Source organism: Podarcis liolepis (genome assembly GCF_965112155.1).
Source record: "Podarcis liolepis genome assembly, chromosome: 15".
NCBI lineage: Eukaryota > Metazoa > Chordata > Lepidosauria > Squamata > Lacertidae > Podarcis > Podarcis liolepis.
In genome coordinates, this window is record NC_139566.1 from 24,269,739 (window position 1) to 24,290,601 (window position 20,863).

General features: G+C 47.1%; 3 protein-coding genes across 5 annotated transcripts in view; 2 read left to right on the forward strand and 1 right to left on the reverse strand.

Moving 5' to 3' along the window:
* The window catches only part of LOC310694860 (acyl-CoA dehydrogenase family member 11-like), a 16,727-nt gene extending 12,395 nt beyond the window's left edge, over nucleotides 1–4,332 (forward strand). The window contains exons 12-14 of the mRNA XM_083478606.1: nucleotides 1,701–1,872; nucleotides 3,273–3,339; nucleotides 4,055–4,332. Coding sequence (XP_083334732.1) covers nucleotides 1,701–1,872; nucleotides 3,273–3,339; nucleotides 4,055–4,181 — 366 coding nt within the window. The 3' untranslated portion in view covers nucleotides 4,182–4,332. The remainder of the gene's footprint in view (nucleotides 1–1,700; nucleotides 1,873–3,272; nucleotides 3,340–4,054) is intronic.
* HORMAD2 (HORMA domain containing 2) overlaps nucleotides 1–19,059 on the reverse strand; it is a 95,037-nt gene extending 75,978 nt beyond the window's left edge. Inside the window, exon 1 of the mRNA XM_083478810.1 lies at nucleotides 18,833–19,059. The gene's annotated coding sequence lies outside the window, so the exon portion shown is untranslated. The remainder of the gene's footprint in view (nucleotides 1–18,832) is intronic.
* The window catches only part of LOC310694870 (acyl-CoA dehydrogenase family member 11-like), a 31,598-nt gene continuing 14,916 nt past the window's right edge, over nucleotides 4,182–20,863 (forward strand). The window contains exon 1 of one of the 3 annotated variants that reach the window (XM_083478645.1): nucleotides 4,182–4,265. In XM_083478645.1, coding sequence (XP_083334771.1) covers nucleotides 4,188–4,265 — 78 coding nt within the window. In that variant the 5' untranslated portion in view covers nucleotides 4,182–4,187. Of the gene's footprint in view, nucleotides 4,266–20,242; nucleotides 20,415–20,483; nucleotides 20,755–20,863 lie in introns of those variants that run through there. The other 2 variants (XM_083478644.1, XM_083478646.1) reach the window with 2 other exon arrangements.

The window sequence follows — 20,863 nt, forward strand, 5'->3', positions numbered from 1 at the left end:
CCTGCCAAGCCCCGCCCCTCTTCATTGTCCTCCCCTTCTGTTTATTCCCCTTCCTCCATCCCTCGCTTTTTTCCTTTTCCTTTTTTTTAAAAAATATTTTCTCTTCCCCTTCTTTTTTTCCACCCTTTCTTTTTTCTCTTTCTCCCCCCCCCCTCCCCGCCCTCCTGGGTTAAAGGATTTGAGCAATGGGTCTGGAGGTGGAGCTCGTCGGAGGATTAGCCCGACTCGCCCGCCTCCCTCCCACGGCACACTAGGCAACGTCCGGCGGCACACTAGTGTGCCGCGGAACACCGGTTGGGAAACACTGTTCTATCCTTCCACCCAAAGGAGCCCAGTAAGCAAGCAAGCAAGCAAGCAAGCAAGCAAGCAAGCAATAAAAACAATCAAACATCTTAAAAACCATTCCAGTACAGATGCAGACTGGGAAATATAGCCACTTAAAAGGCTTTTTGAAAGAGGAAGGTCTTCAGCAGGTACCAAAAAGGCAACAGAAGTGGCACATAATGTTCAAAGGGAGCAGATTCCAAAGGGCAGGTGCCAGAACCCTAAAGACCTGATTCTTACAATGTGTGGAATGAACCTCCTGCTAAGATGGCATCTGCAGAAGGCCCTCACCTCCAGAGCATAATCATTGACTGGGTATATAGGGGGTGAGATGAACGTTCAGGTACTGTGGTCCCAAGGTCTATAGGGTTTTATACACCAAAGCCAACATATTGAACATAGCCTAGTTTGTGGCTGAATCCCTCTGGAGGGCACCATGCTGGGGAAGGCTGCATTAAGCTACTGTTAAGATTGCAGAAGGTGGAAAGGAGTGCATAAGCCACATCCATTCCTGTGCCCTCAGCTGTGATGAAGAGATTGCAGCAGTTTTTCTGTGCTAGAGTGGTTTTCAAAGAGACAAAGCTCAAATATCATGAATATAAAGACGAATGGTTGTTTTCTAGAGTTTGTGAATAGACCTGTGTGAAATAGGGGCCAAAGTATTTAAGAAATCACTGTACTTTTTAACCATCATGTTGGCTGGGGCTAACAGGAGTTATAGTCTGAAAGGCAGAGGGTAACAGGTTGAGGAGCAGGCCACTATTAAGAGGTGACAAAAACATCTAGCATAGATGGCTTGATTCTTAGCCATGCTGTCAAATGGAAGGTTATACCAGCTGCACTTATACACTGCAGCCGACACACAAAAATGTCATGAAACACAGTTTGGAAAGCTGTGACTCAAGGTTTAACGTATTTGATCCCGGCTGTATTTTTGTATTTCATTCCATCTAGCATCATGTGTGTTTATTCTATGACATGGGAGGGGGACATGATCCTCCAAATGTGATTGGGAAGCTGCAACATGGGATTTGGAGTCTCCATCAACTAGCTGACATGAGCACTATTCAGGAATGATAGGTGTAGTCTAAAAATAGCTGGAGGACTACAGACTCCCCCCTCCCCATTGCACTATGTGATAACGCTTACACATGTGATAAAGTGGACTCAAGTTCTTAAAAGTTTATGTCATACTAACAACCGTAAATCCTTTAAGGTACCCCAAGCCTCTTTCTTGTTCAGATCAACATAGTTGTCCGGGGAAAAATGTAAACTTTGGTTCAGATTTGCTAACAGCTGAAATGATGGTTTAGATTGGACAGCAGTACTGGCTGTTTCGAGAAACACTGATTACCATATGATTGATGTCCTTGCAGGCCAGGTTGAAGGTGGCGCTTAGCGTCTCTGAACTGGAAATTTCTGTGCAAATAGTTCAAAATGCTCTCCATAAACTCAGACAGTTCACTCAGAAAATAAGCTTAAAGGGGGAAGCCGCGATGCAGCTGTCTGCAAGAGACTTTGCCTATGCTCTGGCACGGATCTATGGAGGTAATGAAAAATGCTGTTAAATAATCACTTTGCCAGCTTACTACAGAATGATGTAGAATTCAGTGCAGTAGGCTGAAGCTTATAATCACCAGGCATTTCTGGGTGATCTTCCAACCCAACTCTGAACTGCGAGTCGCTGACCAATAATTAAAAAGTGGCATTTTTTTGACTGGATGCACAGCCACGTAGCAAGTGACTCATCTCAGGCAGGAGGAAAATGTCTTAATGTAAAAGATGCAATAAATTTACTTTGGGATATTGAGAAGAAATCCATAATTGAAAAACAGCTGTTTCTAATACCTTGACAATCAAAAGAGGATTTTTGACAGGCACAAAATGTGTTCTGGTTCCCAATACAAAGGAGAGTCTGGCTCCCTCAGTACAACTAACATCATATGGCACATAGCAGTACACAAGAGGGCAGCACCAAATCAGTGGACATCAAAATGATTTAAGTTATCAGCACAGAACTGAATTTCTTGGAAAGCCAGCACATCAAGCTGGACTAGTTTATTTTCACTGAGGCAATTGTTCCTAAGAACATGTCTCGGAATTCTTCAGAAGATGCTGGATGCACAATCTCCTGTCCATGTGAACTGCTGTAGTTTTAAGCAAGCAGGCTGCCAGTGATCAGTGTAATTTCAGAGAATCCAATGGCCAAGTCACCTTTCCTTGTTGCTCCCAATCACTGCCATTTTCTGTTCCACCACCTGTGACTACCTGATCTATTGCCTACTTCCTCAGGCATACACCCATCTGGAAATGCTATCTTCATTACCTTCTAGTTTAAATTCCATTTTTCAGCTTTTGCCTCTGAAATTAAGTTTGCCAAAGACAAAACACCCGGCAGGGGTGGGAAAGAGAGGGCACTAGATCTTTGGACTGCTGTTACTTTAGGTGTATACGGGGGTGGGGGGATATTCACAAACTAGTCTGTATGCCACAAAGGCCCACCATGGGCCAGAATGACTCACGTATGACTGGCAGATCTCTGGCACAGGCATGGATAATTTTTTTCAGTTAGAGGGTTGCATACCATTCAGGGAAACCTTTCAGGGACCACTGACTTGTGATGAGTAAGGCCCAAACCCAAAGTGGTGGAGAAATAAATGTAAATTTTACCTTTTGCAATAGAGTAGCTTCTATGCACCCCTGTCCTCCAGCAAGCAGCATTATTAGAGCTCAAGGGAATATTCCAGCCAGCCTAAACAGGCAAATAGGATATGACAGAAGGGTGGTGAGGGGTGGGTCTAGGGAGAGTCTTAAGGGCCCAGTTAAGAGGTGCTTGAGGGCCATATTTGACCCCTTAACCTGATGTTTCCCCTCCCTGCTGCAGCAGAATAATGTTACTAGGACGATAGCTCAGTAATGCTAACTACCTATATATTTGCTTTACATAGGAGTTCTCCTGCTGGAATATGCTGCCAGGCCGAATGCATCAGCCACAGACATCTATACTGCTCAGAGGTATTAAATAAGCTTAGTCCATCCTCCAAAGCAATTTCTGAGATGGCACAGACATATTCATATTTTTAACTGCTTAAGAAAGGGGGGCAGTCCTGGAATGCTGAAAGTCAGTGCAGCTGTCAAGGCTGAAGAGAAGCAGTTTAGATCAGACAACCTCTCATACGGCTCTAGAGAGCCAGGCTGTATGCATGTAGGGAAGCGAGAGAGGGACATAATGAGAGGACAGAGCTGTGTGATATTGGTGGGAAGGTGGTCAACTCCCACATAAGCATTTCAGAGTGGTCAGTCAAATCTATCCAGCAGGCTGCCCTGTACTGTTTGGTTTTCTAAAGGGACCACACGTGCCTTGTGATCATTAGGCTCCAGAAAATAGGTGGCAGAGCAGATGGTCTCAAATCTCATCACTAAATATAAATATTAAATGTTGATGCTTATGGCGAAGAGATAGTATTTAGTTTCCCACATACATCAGGGCAGTTTCTTGCAAACCTTTAGCCAGGCGGGAAATCTATGGCCCGCCGTAAGTTGCTGAACTAGAACTCCCATCAGCCTTGACAGAGGCTGATGGGAGATGTAGCTCAGCAACACCTGGAGGGCCAAGGGTTCACCACCTCTGCTTAATGCAGTAGGAGAATCAGTGATGGGTTTAAAGTTTAAAACCAGATTTCCCGTTTAAATCAGTTGTACACAAAGGGCTTTGCTGCAACTCTTACAGATGGTGTCACCAAGACATGTGCCCTGTGGACAGTGAAGACAAAGCTGGGTCTTATAGTACTGGAGCAGCTTCTCTGGATACTTCCTTGGTTTATGACAAACACCCAGTTCTGAAAGGAAGACTGTAAGAAGGAATGCAGAAGAGATGCTATGCACTATCCTGGAATAAAGAAGTTAGTGGGGACAGGGAGAGTTCTGATACAATAAAAATGGTATTGCTTACCCTGAAATAAGCTGGCAAAGATTGCAGTAAATAAAAGTAGAAATTTGAGAAACAAACAGCCTTTGTCACAAAACACTGCATTCAAGTGTGTGCATTCAACTCTTTTCAGTTCTTAATTTTTAACAGCCATGAGGATATGGAAAGGAGTGTATGAGCCCAAGTCTGGATGCAATCCATGGCTGCAAGTCACAGTTGAACAGATCCCCAAGTTACTCTTTGTACCTCTACCTTAATGACATACAGGTATGTTATGACCTCTCAGCATAATCAACTTCTAGCTCATTATGGAATACAAACCAAACCTGACCTGTAAGGACATTGCCATTGTGTCAAAAGGCACTTAGGCTGCAACTCCAAAAGCTGTAGGTGGTTTCAGAAGAAAATCCATGGAATTAATTAGATCGAAAGCCAATTTATCCAGCCAGATGGGTGTTAGCTGCTCCTAATGAACCACAAAGGAATCCAAGGAGTGGCAGCTCCAAGTAGTCTCAGCACACAGACCAAAGACTACAGACCAAATGTTCATATCAAGTCTCACCCACTTGCAAAATGGTTTGCACAGGCACGTCTTTCCAGAGAGTGTGATGGAGCTCTCAGAGGGGATGACAGAGAAGGCTATAAACATGGAGATTCTTGCCAAAACAGATCAGATGAAAGAAAAGTGCTAGGAAGAGCTCTAGTTTTATTGTGGAATACTTAGCCGGGCTGTTTAAAGGGAGTAAGGAGAAAGAAATTTGTAGCAGATTTATATGGTGAACTGGGAAATTTATATGGTGAACTGCAGAATATTAGACCTTGTTTTCACCACCTATTTGTACCATTAAAACCACACTGCCACAGTGCGCAACACAATTATGATTTTCCTTCAAAAATCATCCCATAACATTTAATTTTCTATTAAAAATCCAAAAGCCAAATTAGAGCCAGACTTTGTATTGCCCGTTCTCCCAGCTGGAAGAAAGGGGGAGTACAAAGAAGCTTCGTACATCCCCAAGCTGCCTTAAAAGGTGCAAAGTCTCTTCCTATGCCTCTTGGAAAGACTTGATTTTCATTCCCAAATGCTTCCCTTGTATGACTGTGTTGTAATCAACACACACACCTTTTCACAGAGAACACGGAAATAAAGAAAAGTGACAGGGCTTTCTTCTATTGGGTATTCCAATACACTCGAAAACTTCACTTTAGAAGGCTTTGCCCTATCTTGGCAATAGGTTACTTCTAACTTTGCAATCTCTTTTTGGAAGATTGGTTTGCTTATTACACCACTGCTGCTGGAGTCTCTCTTCTTCCTCCATGCTGCTATTAATACACAGCCCCCCTTGGTATGGTTGGAGGGCTTTACTGGCAGTGCCACACATTCCCCACAGTTGCTGGCTTGGGTACAGTTGCCCACAGGAAGATCAGTGCTGCCTACGAACTTGTGCCATGAGGAAGACATCTCAAGCTGAGGCAGTTTCAAGTGGTGGCAGCCGTGTGATAAGGGAAACATGTTCAGTAGTCAAAATCTACAGGCTGGGGCAGAGGAATATAGAGGCACGTCACTACTTGGTGGAATATTTAGGCAGAAGCTGCTTCAGCTTCCCCTAGCAAATGAATTGCAGAAAAAAATGTATTTTCACACCCACCAACCAAAACCTATAAGTGTTTTTTGTTGGCAGGGTTGGGTTGGCAAGACGATATTAAAATAAAAATAGGAGGACTCAAGACTATTCATAGCACAGCAGAAGAAAAGAGATTTTAATGTAAGGGGCACATTTTCGTTTTAGATGAGTTGTATCATTACATACATATCTTTTTTGGGGGGAAGTTGTTAAAATGCCCTAGTTTGGGGGCCTTGGCAAACCAGTTTTCACTGACTCTCCTGTGCAGAAAAAAACCCAATAAATCAAAGCCACCCCCCATTTGTTTTGGGGTTCTCCTTGTGAGAGGGGGAGCCTGGCCAACAGTATTATTTGACTTTGCATGCAGCCTTCCCAGTGCAGCGAAGCAGCTCTGCCTTCTGTGTAAACCATCTTTTTTTAAGAAGAAAAAAGTTGGGGCAGGGATAGCATTTGCACAGCTAGTAATAAGCCCAAACACCAGTTCCTTCAAAACAAATTGCATGTACAAGAGTCTTACAGTGAGGTGCCAGTTTAAAAATACAACCCTGAACAGGAATGGTCTGTCCAATCCCCCTTACCTCTCACTTCCCTCAAACAAGCGTACACTTTCTTTAGCCAAAGTGGTCCAGGCATTGCCTACCTTGAGCCACAAGTCTGCCAACATCGGCAAAGGACTGCCCAACGTGGAGATCTGCAACCCACTCCGCCCCCCCCCCCTTGCGCCTGCCCTTTCGTGCAGCAAGGATAACTAAGCCCACTCTAAGAACAGAGAGGGAGAGAGGGTTTTTTTTGAGAAGGCAGCTCCCATTTCTTCTAGCAGCAACAACTTCCCAAACAGCAGGTTGCTGTTGGGAAGCAACAGGAGTGACTGGGGAAAAAGAAAGCATAAGCACTGACGCTACAAGGTATTCACAAGGTCTCTGGACCGATTTCCCTTCCTCTCACAGCAAGGTAGAATCATCCGTCTGCAGCACAGTTCCAACAGCAGGGCAACAGAAATGCCAGCGGGGAAGAATCCAGACCCTCTTTTCGTCGTCTTCCAGCAAAATCCACGCAAAATTTACATGAGGTGGATGAAAATGACACTGGGAGGAACAGCTGGAAAGGAGGGGTTTCTGCTCCACTAGTACAGGCCCAGCATCCTATCCCTCTGAGCATCTCTCCTCCCGACTCCAGAGTGCAAGGCTTCTCTCCAGTCCTACCAACTTCAGTCAGCAGAGAAATGTGCGTATCTGCTTAGCAGGGAGAGGTGGTGCTGTCTCTTCCCAGCTTTCCTTCCACGCTGGAGCCTCAGTTTGAGGTGGCAGCAATAGGTTTGTCCAGTTCAAGGTCAAGGCTGGGGCTACTGGGATGCAAGTTGCTGTAGCAGGATTTGCAGACCCGGCTGGGTTCGAAGAGCTGCTGGCTGGGGACCGGCACCTTCTGGTTACAGCAGCTGGAGCAAAAGACATTCCCACAATTCCTTCAGTAAGGAACAGGAAGAGAAGAAATTACAGTAAATTTGCAACTCAGGAATGCAGTTTCCACAACAGTACATGTCTTAAGTTGGTGCTTGCAGAAAAAGGTCGGGGGAGGGGCAACCTTTGGGCTAGTTGCCAAAGAGCAGCTTGGGTGGAAGAGGGTTAAGTTCTTTCCCCCCTGCAAGCTGCAGTGGGTCAGAGCGCCACGGGATGGTGATGTCTGCTATGATGCCAGCCCAGAAATGGTAATCTGGAGGGGTGAAAAGAGCCTGTAACCGAGCTACAAATTTCTTTTGTGCCTATCTTCAGTGCAATGGAACACTTCAGCTATGTCTCCGTCTGCTCCTGGCTGTTGCTTCCCAAAAAGAAGTTAACTAGAATCGAGCCTTGAAGACTGGCAAGCCAGTCAACTGCTCCCCCAAAAAGAAAAAAGCCTACATAAGCCAGAAGTGAGCCGCCTGCAGCTCAAGGGAACTACAGCAACACTGTCTTTCAGCACAAAGAAAATGTGAGTCCATGGGGACCATGCAAAGCCATGCAGTGAGCAGCCAGAAAAGATGCAGCCCACATACTGAGTGAATGAGGAATGCAGCAGCTGACACATCTGTCAGTTGTCAGCCACAGCAGGGCCATAACAGCACATGCATCTTGGGGCAGGGATGGGGTCCTGCGTGCAACTAGAACCCCACAACCCCCCACTTCTGCTCTCAAACCTGCTTTCCCCCAAATGCAGCTCTGAGCAGCATAAGCGGACAAGGTCCCTGGTTCATAATCTTTGGCTTGCAGATATAGGCAAGCATTAGGTAAGAATTGTTTTGCACCTTGTTGTGACGTGGGGTTTGTGATTTCAGCTCTCTTGACATAATAATACAGATATAAAATCCTTTGACTCAATACACAACACCCCTCCCCCCCTAGTGAGCACAGCAGACTGTGGGGTCCTACAACTTCTACTTGATCTCCTGACAACAGGTGTTGCCGGTTCTGGATTGGGTGTTACCTGTGGTAGAGTGGCTGCTATAGGGGTTTCGTCAGGAACAGATGGAGTCCCAGACATCTCAGGGTCCCCTACCTGTACCTCGTCATCATGAGGACTAGCAGACCCTGGTTCATTTGCTGAAGCCCCTGGTGACTGCACCTCTGGGCCATTTTCACTCTGGTCTTGCAGCTCTGCGTCTTTAGCCAGGGATGAATTATCTGATTCCTCCCTGCTGAGCGCCCGGCGCCTCAGCTGATCTATATGTCTCTTCCAAACTTGCCCATTTTCCAAGGTCACATAATAGGACACAGGTCCACTAGCCCGGGTGACCACACCAGCCACCCACCGCGAACCTCGTGAATAGTTCCTCACCCAGACCAGATCTTCAGGGCCGAAATACCTTGTTGTGTCAGTCTCAGCGTGGGGGGTTGCTCTTGAATTTGGCATTTTATCCGGGTGGACATAATCCAGCACCGTTACCAGTCTTCTACCCAAGAGCAGCTCAGCTGGCGACTTGCCCGTCGCAGTACACGGTGTCGCATGCTGCAAAAATAACATTCGCGCGATGCGAGCTGACCAGTTACCCTCCATTAAGTGCGCAATGGATTCTTTGGCTGTTCTTACCATGCGCTCAGCCTGCCCATTGGAGGATGGGTGAAAGGGCGCGGATGTGACCCCTCTTATGAAGTTATCAGCCAAGAATGCCCTGAATTCTTGGGATACAAAAGCTGCCCCATTATCTGATACAATGGTCTCAGGTAACCCGTGGGTTGCAAACAGCTGCCTCAACACCTTGATTACGGCAGCTGATGCCATGCTAGGGACCATCGCCACTTCTAACCATTTGGAATATGCATCGACGATAACCAAAAAGACCTTCCCCTGGAATGGCCCAGCAAAATCCAAGTGCAGCCAGCTCCAGGGAGATCTGGACTGCTCCCACCAGTGGACTGGTGCTCTGGCCACTTCTCAGCTATATCAGTAGCCGTTACAGGAGCCCCCGGAAGTGTTTCCAGCATCATTATGTGCTCCGCTGGAGCGGGATCCTCATTGCTCCCGCCAGGGAGGGGCAATCGACTCAGCGCATCAGCGTGGCACAACAGTTTCCCCGGCACATGGGTCAAGGTGTACTGGAACCCGTTCAGGAATATAGACCAACGCAACATTCTGGGGGAGAGAATTTGTGGCCTTTGTTTGTTCGGGTTGAACAACCCTAACAGTGGTTTGTGGTCCGTTTCAATGGAGAAATGGCGACCGTACACATAATCATGGAACTTTTTGATTCCTGCCACAATTGCAAGCGCCTCTTTGTCAATTTGAGCATAGTTGCGCTCCGTGGGCGACAACGTACGGGAATAGAAAGAGATGGGCTTTTCCAACCCATCCGGTTTCCTATGACTCAGCACTGCCCCCAGGCCGTATTGAGAGGCATCACATGCCAGGACCAGCGGCTTTGACTCATCATAATGAGCAAGGACGCTCCTGCTACTCAGCATTCCTCACAAGGAGTCAAAAGCCTTCTGCTGCCCCTGCCCCCATCGCCACACATTCTTTTTCTGCAACAGTCTATGTAATGGTTCAGCTACCGAAGCTTTCTGGGGTAAGAACGAATGATAAAAGTTAATAAGTCCCAGGAATGACTGCAACTCCGTCTTGTTCTGTGGTCGTGGTGCCTCGATGATGGCCTTAATCTTAGCATCTGTGGGGTGGATGCCTGATGCATCAATTTTAAACCCCAAGAAATCCACAGCTAGCACCCCAAAACTGCATTTTTCCTTTTTCAGTTGCAACCCCACCTCCTTGAACTTGAGCAACACTGCACGGACGCGCGCAACCAGTTCCTGTGGGTCTTTTCCAGCAATCAAAACGTCATCTAAAAATGGCAAGACCCCCGGCAGACCTCTTAACAGGCATTCCATGAGCCCTTGAAAAATCCCTGGGGCCACACAAACTCCAAATTGTAATCTGTTAACTCTGAACGCCCCTTTATGTGTGACAATAGTTTGTGCTTCGGCTGATTGTGGGGTCACTAGCAGCTGTTGGTAAGCTTGTGCCAGGTCAATTTTGGCAAACACCTTGCCCCCAGCCAGTTTAGCCAACAGATGTGATACGACTGGAATGGGGTATGAGTTTCCCCTGAGTGCCTTATTGATAGTACATTTGTAATCTGCACAGATCCTGACTTCCCCATTTGCTTCAAGGGGCGTGACGATTGGAGTCTCCCACTTAGCAGAGTCCACGGGTGAGAGAACTCCCTGCTTGACCAATTTATCCAGCTCTGCTTCGATCTTGGGTTGCAGTGCAAATGGCACTCGCCTTGGTTTGAGTCGGATTAGGGCCACCCCAGGGTCCAACTCGAAGTCAACAGGGGGCCCTTTATAACAACCCAGTTTTCCATTAAAGAGACCAGCAAATTCTTTGCATAATGCCTCGCTCATCTCAGGGCAGGTTTGGATTGAATTAAGCCCTGATATACTCAGTCCCAGGGCGGGGAACCAGTCAGTGCCCAGGAGACTGGGGCGACTGCCCTTCGCAATCACCAGTTTGAGTACAGCCTGTTTGTCCCGGAACTGAACTCTCACGGCACACATTCCCATAACATGGATGCGGCCCGCTGAGTATGACTGCAAGGTTGCCGGGAATGGCTCCAGAGGGGGCAACTTACCCCTGGGGAAGAATGTCCTCGCGGTCTGGTCCGACACGATAGTGAATCCAGATCCGGAGTCTACCTCCATGTCGCACTGCTGACCCTCAATCTTCACCTTGACGTGTGCCTTGCCTTGCGCTGGAAACTGCACAACCCTCCCGTTGATCTCCGTTACGTAGTGGCAGTCCTTTAGAAAATGGGTTGCTGCGGCCGGTCTGCAATGCTCCAGTCTAGGTGCTCCTGTCGCTCCCAACGCCGCCGATCTACAGACCCTGGCGATGTGACCTGTCTTCCCGCTCGTCCGGCACATAGCACCCCGGAAACGACAACTCTTCCGCTCATGGTTTCCGCCACAACCTGGACACCTGCCTCGGTGATCTTTGTGCACTGTGCAGGCCTGACGCACTGACTCGACCCCACGGACTGGGCTCTGGCTCGGAGTAGCCTCTAGCTCGTCCATGGCATGTGCAACTTCTATCTGTGGCTTAGGGGCCTTGCGACTGGCATCAAGCTCCTCTCTTTCATAATTCTCCGTGGCGGTGGCCTCCTTCAAGGCTGAAGCAAGGGTAACTCTTCTTTAGCCACGATGCGTCTTTTGGCTTTCTTGCTGCTCAGACCACCGATAAACCGATCCAGGAGAGTCTCTTCCAGATTTTGGAAGTGCTGAGCGAGCTTCCGCAGTTCAGCTAGAAATGCAGATACAGACTCCCCAGTACGCTGCTGCCTCTTATGAAACTCCATCCGCTGGGCCATCTTTGTCTCAGTAGGCGCCAAGTGGCTTGTTAGACAGGCGAGAATATCTTTGAGAGATGTCTCACTTAGCTTCGCTGGAGCAAGCAATGCCTTGGCCAGCTCGAAGGTCTCAGGCCCACAGTAGCTCAGGAATGTGGCCCTTCTTTTGCTGGCATCGGTGATCCCTTGAGCCACTGCGAAGAACTCGAAGCGTTCGACGTAGTCTTCCCACGTGTGGGGCTCTGATGGCTGGAAGGGCTCCAATACCCTTGGACTCTCCATTGTCCTGTGGCAGGGTAGACTTCTCAGCTGGCCAGTGAGTCTTGTTCTTAGCTGCAATCCGGACTCTGAGGCAGGGGGGCGGTTAACCGCTCCTCAGCATTCCGGATCCCACCTTCGTCGCCAGTTGTTGTGACGTGGGGTTTGTGATTTCAGCTCTCTTGACATAATAATACAGATATAAAATCCTTTGACTCAATACACAACACACCTCACTACAGGTGCCTTGAGGGTGGCATAAACAAACAACAGGTGTAATTTGCTCTTCTCCAGTAGCTTAATAGTGGGAGATAGGAGGCAACTGGCTTTATATAAAGAGTTCGTGCCAGGTGTGGTTTTTCTTTAACTGTTGATGTAACAAGCAAAGGGAAACCCCCATTTTTCATCTCACAAACTTTCATATTTCTAGCATGGCAAAGCAACCTCTAGATATCACTCACTCAGGGCTAGACTTGGGCTGGTGATTTGGAAGTCTTCTTATGGACTCCAATAAACACTGCTATCAGAGAGAACAGGAGTGAAAACTGTGGGAATGTTCTGGGGTGCGGGAGAGGATATATTGGCTAATTATATCCTTATCCAACTTGTGCTAACAAGTTCCCAAAATATCAGCAGAGTTTATAGACATTCCCCTTTAAGTTCGCAACGGTAACGTGTGCACAGGTTCGCTAGAACCTCTATAATAATTACTCTGGTAATTTCCCCTTTGTTCCCTCTTAAAATACAAGACACAACACAGTCTTTATAAAAGTATAAAGAGTTTACTCACGATCTGTTCACAATATGATCCCAGACGGCAGACAGGCTTAAAAAGTTACATATACTTAGAATCTATCTTGTTGCAAGATAGACCTTATCTCCTCTCTTAGCTGAGAGCCAAGAGGGCATCTTTACATGCTTCCTCATCGAAGGAAAATGGCAGAGAGAGAGAGATGGCTGCCTGCCCTGTGCTTTTGTCATTACCTGCACAGGTGAGGCCACACCCACCTCTGGTCACATGCGGAGGAAGTCCGTCCCCAGGAAGTTTACCTACTTGCTGGACAGACATCCCTCCCCATGTTCTAACATGTACACTCTAGGAATGTTGTCATTGACTGCTCCTGTGTTTACATCCCACAAAAACAACAAGGCAGTGAAGACAGACCACTCTATGAAAAAGCCATTCAAATGCCCTCACAGTGAAGATTCTGAAAGGGTGAGGGTTCACAGCCCAACCTAGCTGCCAAAAGAAGACTAAATATTTCCTTTCAAGAGAAACTCCTGGACATTGTGCAAAAGAGACTATCTGTGGAATTTTCTGCCTGGGTATATCTGTTCAAATCTCACGCAAAGGGATCACTTAGTCCCTGAGCAGGTTCTTATATGCATTTCAGGATTTTTGCCAGACTCTTGGCCCTCAGTGTCAAAGTCATGTTCCTTCTCAGGGACTCCACCTGGCTAGCAGAGGAGACCCTAATGCTCATGCTGCCTTGCCCCTCACTCAGTGCCCATTAGCCCACAATTAAGGCTTTTTTCACTCTTGTGCTATTTCAGAAGTGATTGGTAAGGTTCTCTCCGTGTACTGCTCAAGAACTCCCCAACAGCTGCCAGCTCTCTGTAATACCAAATTCAACGGAAAAAGGCCAAAATAATGTGTTGGTTTCTATATACCAGTGGTGGCAGGTGTGGAGGATTAGAGCTGTCCTCCTGACACTGGTGTCACTGCAGCTTACCTGGATGGGGCCAGGGCAGGGTGGACACATTGCCTTTGCTGCAGCTCTAGCAGGTAAGCTGCAGCGATACAGGGGGTCTCCACTCCACCAAACCGGATGCTAGCACTCAATACACAGAAATTGCCTGCTCTTATAATTGAAATACTCATTGCAGATAAGCCACTTGCATGTTAGCCAAAGTTGCAGTATGCAGTATGAAACAAAAAGTCTTATTAGTAGAACGTGAAAAGAGGCCCACAGACCTCAATATCCAACTGGGCTGCTACCATTCATCTTTGGTGTAACGATTTATGGGCAAGAGGAGTGCAGGGCAGGGAGTCAAAGGTTAGTTTGAAGAGGTTATTGGAGAAGTGCAAGCAGACAACAGAGGCTGTTCCAAATGCTCACCAAGTCTGATCAACATGGTCAGGGTCCCTGCAAGGAGGGGAGAAAAAGCTCAGAGGGGAGACTAAATCAGAGGATTTGTGGTTTCCCCCCCAGAAATGGCAAGGTGAGACCACTGTATTTTCCTGCTAGCCTGAAAGAAGGTAATATACAGCTATGTTTTAAACAAAAAATGTTAGTGTGCTGTGAGAAATGAAGTTAAATGGCCCCTGTGAGCCCAACAAATAGCCCAGCAATGGAAGAGGCTGTCCCTGCTGCATCTCTGCATGGTATCTTTCTTCGGACCCACCTTCCTCCAATCAGTAGGCATGGCGAGAACACGTGCAGAAACACAGTGCATGGCCTCCACTGAGAAACATCATTTCTTATTGTAGAAAATAAACTGGTTTGGGTTTTTTGTTGTTGGTGGTGATGGTGGTTGGGGTTTTTTTTGTGGTGGTGGGGAGATATGAGGCACATGCCTCTGATTTTAATATAAAGCGTGCCACAGAAATCAGACTGGGAAACACAATTTAACTATTGAGGAAATGGACATGGCACACACTGTCTCAAGATGGATCAAATCTCAAAATCGGCTCCTACTTGTTCTTTGGAAGCCTTCTCAGCTAAGAAGTCTTGACACAGCTAGAAGATGAAGAAATTGAATGGGACATTTCCAACATTCTCCAAAGCTCATGTTCTAACAGACTTCAGCACAAAGCAGAGGACCTCTGTCTATGAGTTGATTTAAACATTTGCTCAAAGCAGAAAATGCAGTGTAAAAGGAAGAGCACAGGCCAGGTGCTAAACTGGCAGAGTAAGCCCAGGAATATTTTTCTAAAAGAACGTGGGGGGGCATGGAGCCTATTGGTGCTGCTGCTTGACTGGAAACAAAACAAGTTAGTGAGAAGGTTTGAGACAAGCAAATCCACTAAAAAAGGCTGGGGTGCTTCATTGGTAAGGGAGGCCTTGTTGGCAGAGCTATAACCGACTCCCACCTGGCTGGTGCTGACCCATGACAGGGCCTTCTCAGTGGTGGTTCCCCAGTCGCAGAATTGCCCTCTTGGGTGAGATGCACCTGTCTTCCTCATTACTGACTTTAACTTTCCCCTGAAACACATTCCTGGTTACCCAAGGCATTTGATGGATAAAAGATGCTGGCCATGGCAATCTTGAAATTAGGCTTTAGTGACATCTTTAAAATGTTTTGCATTTAATTATTTTATATGTGTTTTTTAAAATTTTATTTTAAATTGCATTGCTTTAATGTTTTGATGTTTGCAACTTTGGGCATTTTTGGGAGGAATTGCCAATATATAATTATATTATAAAGAATTGTATAGTCTTCCAGGTTTGAGCCCCAGGTTGGGCAAAAAGATTCCTGCATTGCAGGGGGTTGGACTAGATTACCATTGGGATCCCTTCCAACTCTACAATTCTACCATTCTATGATTGGGGGACCATACAGCTGCTGGCACCAAGATCATTCAGTTCCTGACAGAAGTTAAATGAATGCTATTCCAAGAAAGATATTACACAAGCAAAATTTTTATGTTCACAGCAAGAACCTCTGGCCACTCGTGATAAAACACTCAGCCATGTCAGAAGTTCAGGTCTCATATTTTTTGCCACCACTCAAAACCTTAGGTATGAATGTGGGTGAGAACTCTTGATAAATTCCTAAGGCAGGGGAGAGATGATGCTCTTCCCCACACTCCATGGAAAGGGAAGTGTCAAGGATTACACCCAAACTCTTAATGGAAGGCTATGGCACTAATTGGGCCCCCGCAAGAGAAGGGAGTTGGTCCCTCATCCCCATGCCATCCCGACCCAGCCATAGGACCTCTGTCTTCAAAGGATTTAGTTTCAATCGGTTCCCACGAAACCATCCAGCCACAGCTTCCAAGCATCTGGTCAGTGTGTTCGGGGCCGAGTCGGTGTGGCCATCCATCAGCAGATAGAGCTGAGTGTCATCAGCATATTGGTGACAGCCCAGCCCAAAGCTCCGGATAATCTGGGCAAGGGGGCGCATAAAGATGTTAAAAAGCATCGGGGAGAGAATTACGCCCTGCGGCACTCCACACACCAAGGAGTGGCGCGACAACATTTCCTCCCTAGTGCCACTCTCTGTCCCCGACCAGAGATAAAAGAGCACAGCCAGTTATGAGCTATGCCCTGTATCCCCACGTCTGCAAGGCGGTGGTCCAGAAGATCATGATCGACCATGTCAAAGGCTGCTGACAAATCTAAAAGGATCACCAGTCCTGACCCACCTTGATCCAGTTGTCTACGGAGATCATCTGTTAGGGCAACCAGAGCCGTCTCGGTCCCAAAACCAGGACGGAAACCGGACTGAAATGGATCTAAAGCCGATGTTTCCTCCAGAAACCTACCAAGCTGTTCAGCAACTGCTCTCTCAATTACCTTACCCAGTTATGGAAGATTTGAAACTGGGCGGTAATTGGATAGGTCTAAGGGATCTAATGAAGTTTTCTTTAAGAGTGGACATACCACTGCTTCCTTCCCCTGGGAATGTCCCCGTGTCAAGGGACAAATTGATAATTTCAACCAGGGGGGTCCGCGCAACATCTGGACACTCCCTAAACAGCCAAGACGGGCACGGATCAAGGAGGCAGGTGGTGGGCCTACCAACTTGGAGGAATCTATCCACATCAGCAGGGAGTATTCGATCGAAATGGTCCAACACTGGACCTGAAGTCAGTCGAGGGGCCTCCAGTTCAGTCACTGTATCTAAATTGGCAGGGAGGTCACGGTGGAGCAACAGGACTTTCTCTGCAAAAAAGCTCGCGAATGCCTCACAGCTGTGGGTCTTATTTGTGCTTAAATTTGGTTGTCCTCCTAAGGACGTTATTGACCTAATTATTCTAAAAAGTTGTGCCGGGCGAGAGCTAGCGGATGCAATGGAAGCTGCAAAGTAGGATTTCTTAGCAGCTTTCATAGCCATCTGACAGGCTTTCATAAGCGTCCTATAAGATGTTCTTGAGGCTCCGTCACAAGTCCGTTGCCTTACTTGCTCTAGCCGTCTGAGATCCCGCTTCATTTTCCGGAGCTCCTCAGTAAACCAAGGATTGCCCTCCATGGGTGTAGCCAGGATTGTTCTTGAGGAGCAGGATTTTGTTAGGGGAGGCAAACTTTTGTTAGTGGGGGATAGAACCTCATATTTGTATTGATTTGTACTGATTTTTTGAGGGGGGAACAGCTGCCCCCCCGGTTATGCCCATGATGCCCTCCCTAGTGAGGTGTGTCTGTCTGCAACCTTTAAAAGTAATTCAAAACTTTCCTGTTTATCCAGTGCATGGGTAGGCAAACTAAGACCCAGGGGCCGGATCCGGCCCGCAGAAGTCCGGGAATCGGCGTGTTTTTACATTAATAGAATGTGTGCTTTCATTTAAAATGCATCTCTGGGTTATTTGTGGGGCATAGGAATTCATTCATCTCCCCCCCAAAATATAGTCCAGCCCCCCACAAAGTCTGAGGGACAGTGGACTGGCCCCCTGCTGATAAAGTTTGCTGACCCCTGAGGGTTATTTATTTTTAATAAATGTGTATATACTCATAACAATATCCAAGTGGTTTCCAACAATTATACATACACTGTATGTACCATACAATAAGTTAGTGGGTGTGACTCATTTAAATCAATAAAATCCCACGGGTTTACCCTGAGCAGGACTTAAGTTGGACACAATCCCTGTTTAGCTGTGAGAGCAGGTGAATTTCTCCACAGGTTTTTTAACTGCTTTTGGAAGTTCTTTTTTTGTTTGTTTAGTCGTTAATTGTATTGTTTTATTACAGAAGTGTTTGCCTCCCTGGACTCATTTGCAATGAAGGGCAGGATTATAAATTTAAGAAATGAATACTAAGCGGCCCCTGCAACGCGTGAAGGGCAGCTGAAGTGTCCCTGAGCAAGTGCAGAGCGCGTTTCCCTTGAGGATCAGATCAGAGGAGGGCTATTTTCAAACTGAGAAGAAACTGAGCCTCTCCAGACCTCTAATTAGGCTGTAGGCTATCTCGAAGTTGGGGCAAGTACTGGGGACATTTGTTTCCCTCTTTCCCTATATATCTGGGGGAGTTTTGCGACGGCGGAAGGGAAAGCCACAATTTCCCTGAGACGGAGCTTCCCTTCAGGTCGAATAGAATCCTGCCCGCTTCCCGCCTAAATTCAGTGCCCGCCTGAGGAGAGCGTCAGAGTCGACCGTTGAATTTAGGCGGGTAACGGGTAGGATTCTATTTCACCTGAGGCGGGGGACCTCCGTCTGAGGGAAAATCTCTGGCCGTTTAGTTTCATATTAAAGCATTAATCCGGGTTCAGTGCCTCAAAGCATCTATCTCCAAAGGCTGGGCTGGGAGAGACTCGCTGCCTGAAAACCTGGAGAGCGATTGCTGCCAGGGTTTGTGGACAATACTGAGCTCGATGGACCAAGGGGCAGCTTCCTATTATCTTGCAAATAAAGTTGGCTCGGGTCGAGGGAGGGAATCTGCTGCGCCAGCTCCGCTGCTTCCTCCTCCTCCTCCTCCTCCAATCTTTCCCCGAAACCTTCAATAGGTGCCGGCCCTTTCCAAGGTCCCATTCAGGCTCGTCATGCCGGCTACTTGCCGAAGGGAAAGGGGTCCTTTGTTTTGTTAGAAGCCCCAGTTCCCGCCTCCAGCCATGCCTCTGCTTCTAAACTGGTTTAGGCAGGAGGCGTCGTAGTCCCTGTTTCTTATTCCGCCTTTACTGGAACCTGTTATTCCGCCTTTACTGGAACCTCCTTTCCTGAACCTCTTTAGTCATGTTGTTGGTTTCATATTGAAGCATGAATCCGGGTTCAGTGGCTAAAAAGCACCTATCTCCAGGCAAGGGCGAGGAGAGACTCCCTGCCTGAAAACCTGGAGAGCGATACCTGCCAGGGCTTGTTGACAATACAGTACCAGTACCAATGCGCTGACTTAGTTGTAGAAGGGAGCTTCCTATTTTCGTGCAAATGAAGGTGAATCGGGTGGAGAGAGGGAGTCTGCTCCGCTGTTTCCTTTTCCTCCTCCTTTTGCCGAAGTTGGGGAAACCTTCAGATCGGTGCTTTGCAAGGTCTCCTTTCGGCGTTGCTCGCCGACCTCATCCTGCCGGCTGCTTGCGCAAGGGAAAGAGATTCGTTTTTCTTTTCTTTTTATGCAAACCCCAGCCATACCTCTGAGGCAATTGGCCTCCTGGCCCGCAGAGGAGCTGTCTCTTTCTAAACTTGTTTATGCACGCAGGATCGCCCCCCTTTCGGCTTCCGCCTTTACTGAACTTTTTAATCATGTTGTTAGAAGGGGGAGGTAGCTCAAGGCGAAACAAACGCGCCCGATAGGTTCTTTCTCCGGCCGCTTTTGGTTTGCTTTTTGGCTTCTGGTTTGTTTATTTATTTTGGCAAGTTGGCCATGTGGACGCCTTGCAAGCCGAAGCTGTCAAACTGCGAAGTTTGGTTGCAAAGCTTAGGGCAAGCAGGGAATCAAAAGTGCAAAGCTTGGGGCAAGAGGCGAATCGCGTTTTCCAAAGGCTGGAATCAGTAAGTGGAGCCTGTCGCAGGACCCCCCCCCCCAAATCATTCAGTTTGTACAAACTTCACACACAAACACACACACACACACACACACACACACACACAAAACATTACGTTACGCTTCTGTTATAAATTCATAGAAAATCAACCATACATCGGATCTGCACTGTTCCACTTTTATTTTACTCCATGAAGGAAGGGCTACAAAATGGGGAAGGTTTGATACAAGGCCAGCCATAATCCCTTGAGCATACCAGCACATACACAGGAGCCCTGCCCAGTTGCTATGCCAACCCTGATGGTCCTAGACAGACGACCATCAAGATCACAAAGAACTTGCATATGGGAGTGGATTCAGCACGGACTGGAACAAAGGACAATGATCAGCTCTTCCCTCTGGGGGCAGGAAACTGCAAGCTCCCCTTTGTCACGTGGAAAGTACTCATGGGGAGGGGGGGAAAGGAGGAGCCAGCCAGGTGACAGGACACTCAGGTTACCACCACAACTCCTCCCTCAACCCCTCCTTTTTGTGATGTAGCTGTGATGTAGTCTTCAGGGTGTAGTTTGGGGGATTAGTAACTAGTAAAAGTTAGCGTCTTCTTTTGTTCTGGGCTTCCATTTTGCTCCATCTTGTTGCTGGTGGGAGTCCTGTTGCGACAGTATCCAAATAAGCCCATGGATCAAAAATGCTCCTCACAGCACCCAAGGGAGCTTTTTGCCAGGAAAGAAATTGGGGTCTTTTGTCAAGAACAGCCTAGGATTGGAAATCCATACCTGGAAGATACTTTTCTTCAGGATTACTTGAAATCACAGCTACCCACTGAGGTCTGTATTTTATATATCCTATTATATACATAGACACACAGATATATATTTAATGCATGCACATGCACACACAAAATGTTCTGTGACATCTAAAGACTCCCAGAATTGTAGAATTAGAAGGGACTCCAAGGGTAATCTCATCCAACCCCCTACAATGCAAGAATCTCAGCTCGTTTGCACACATAATTTACATGGATTTGATTACTTCCTCTGATTTTTAAAAAAGCAAGACTGAAACTCTTAGGGCAGCACCCCATTCATCCAAATGTAGCAGCCTACACTGAATTCCAAAGCTGTCCTTGAATACCCTCCAATATTTCACAAATGGAAATAGAGACAGGTTAGTAAAATTCCTATTCCTATACCAAGGACCACTGCACAAGCCACCACTATCTTTTGCATGTTGCTAAAGGTCCTGTTCTCTCACGTGTGTTACTTGACCCTACATA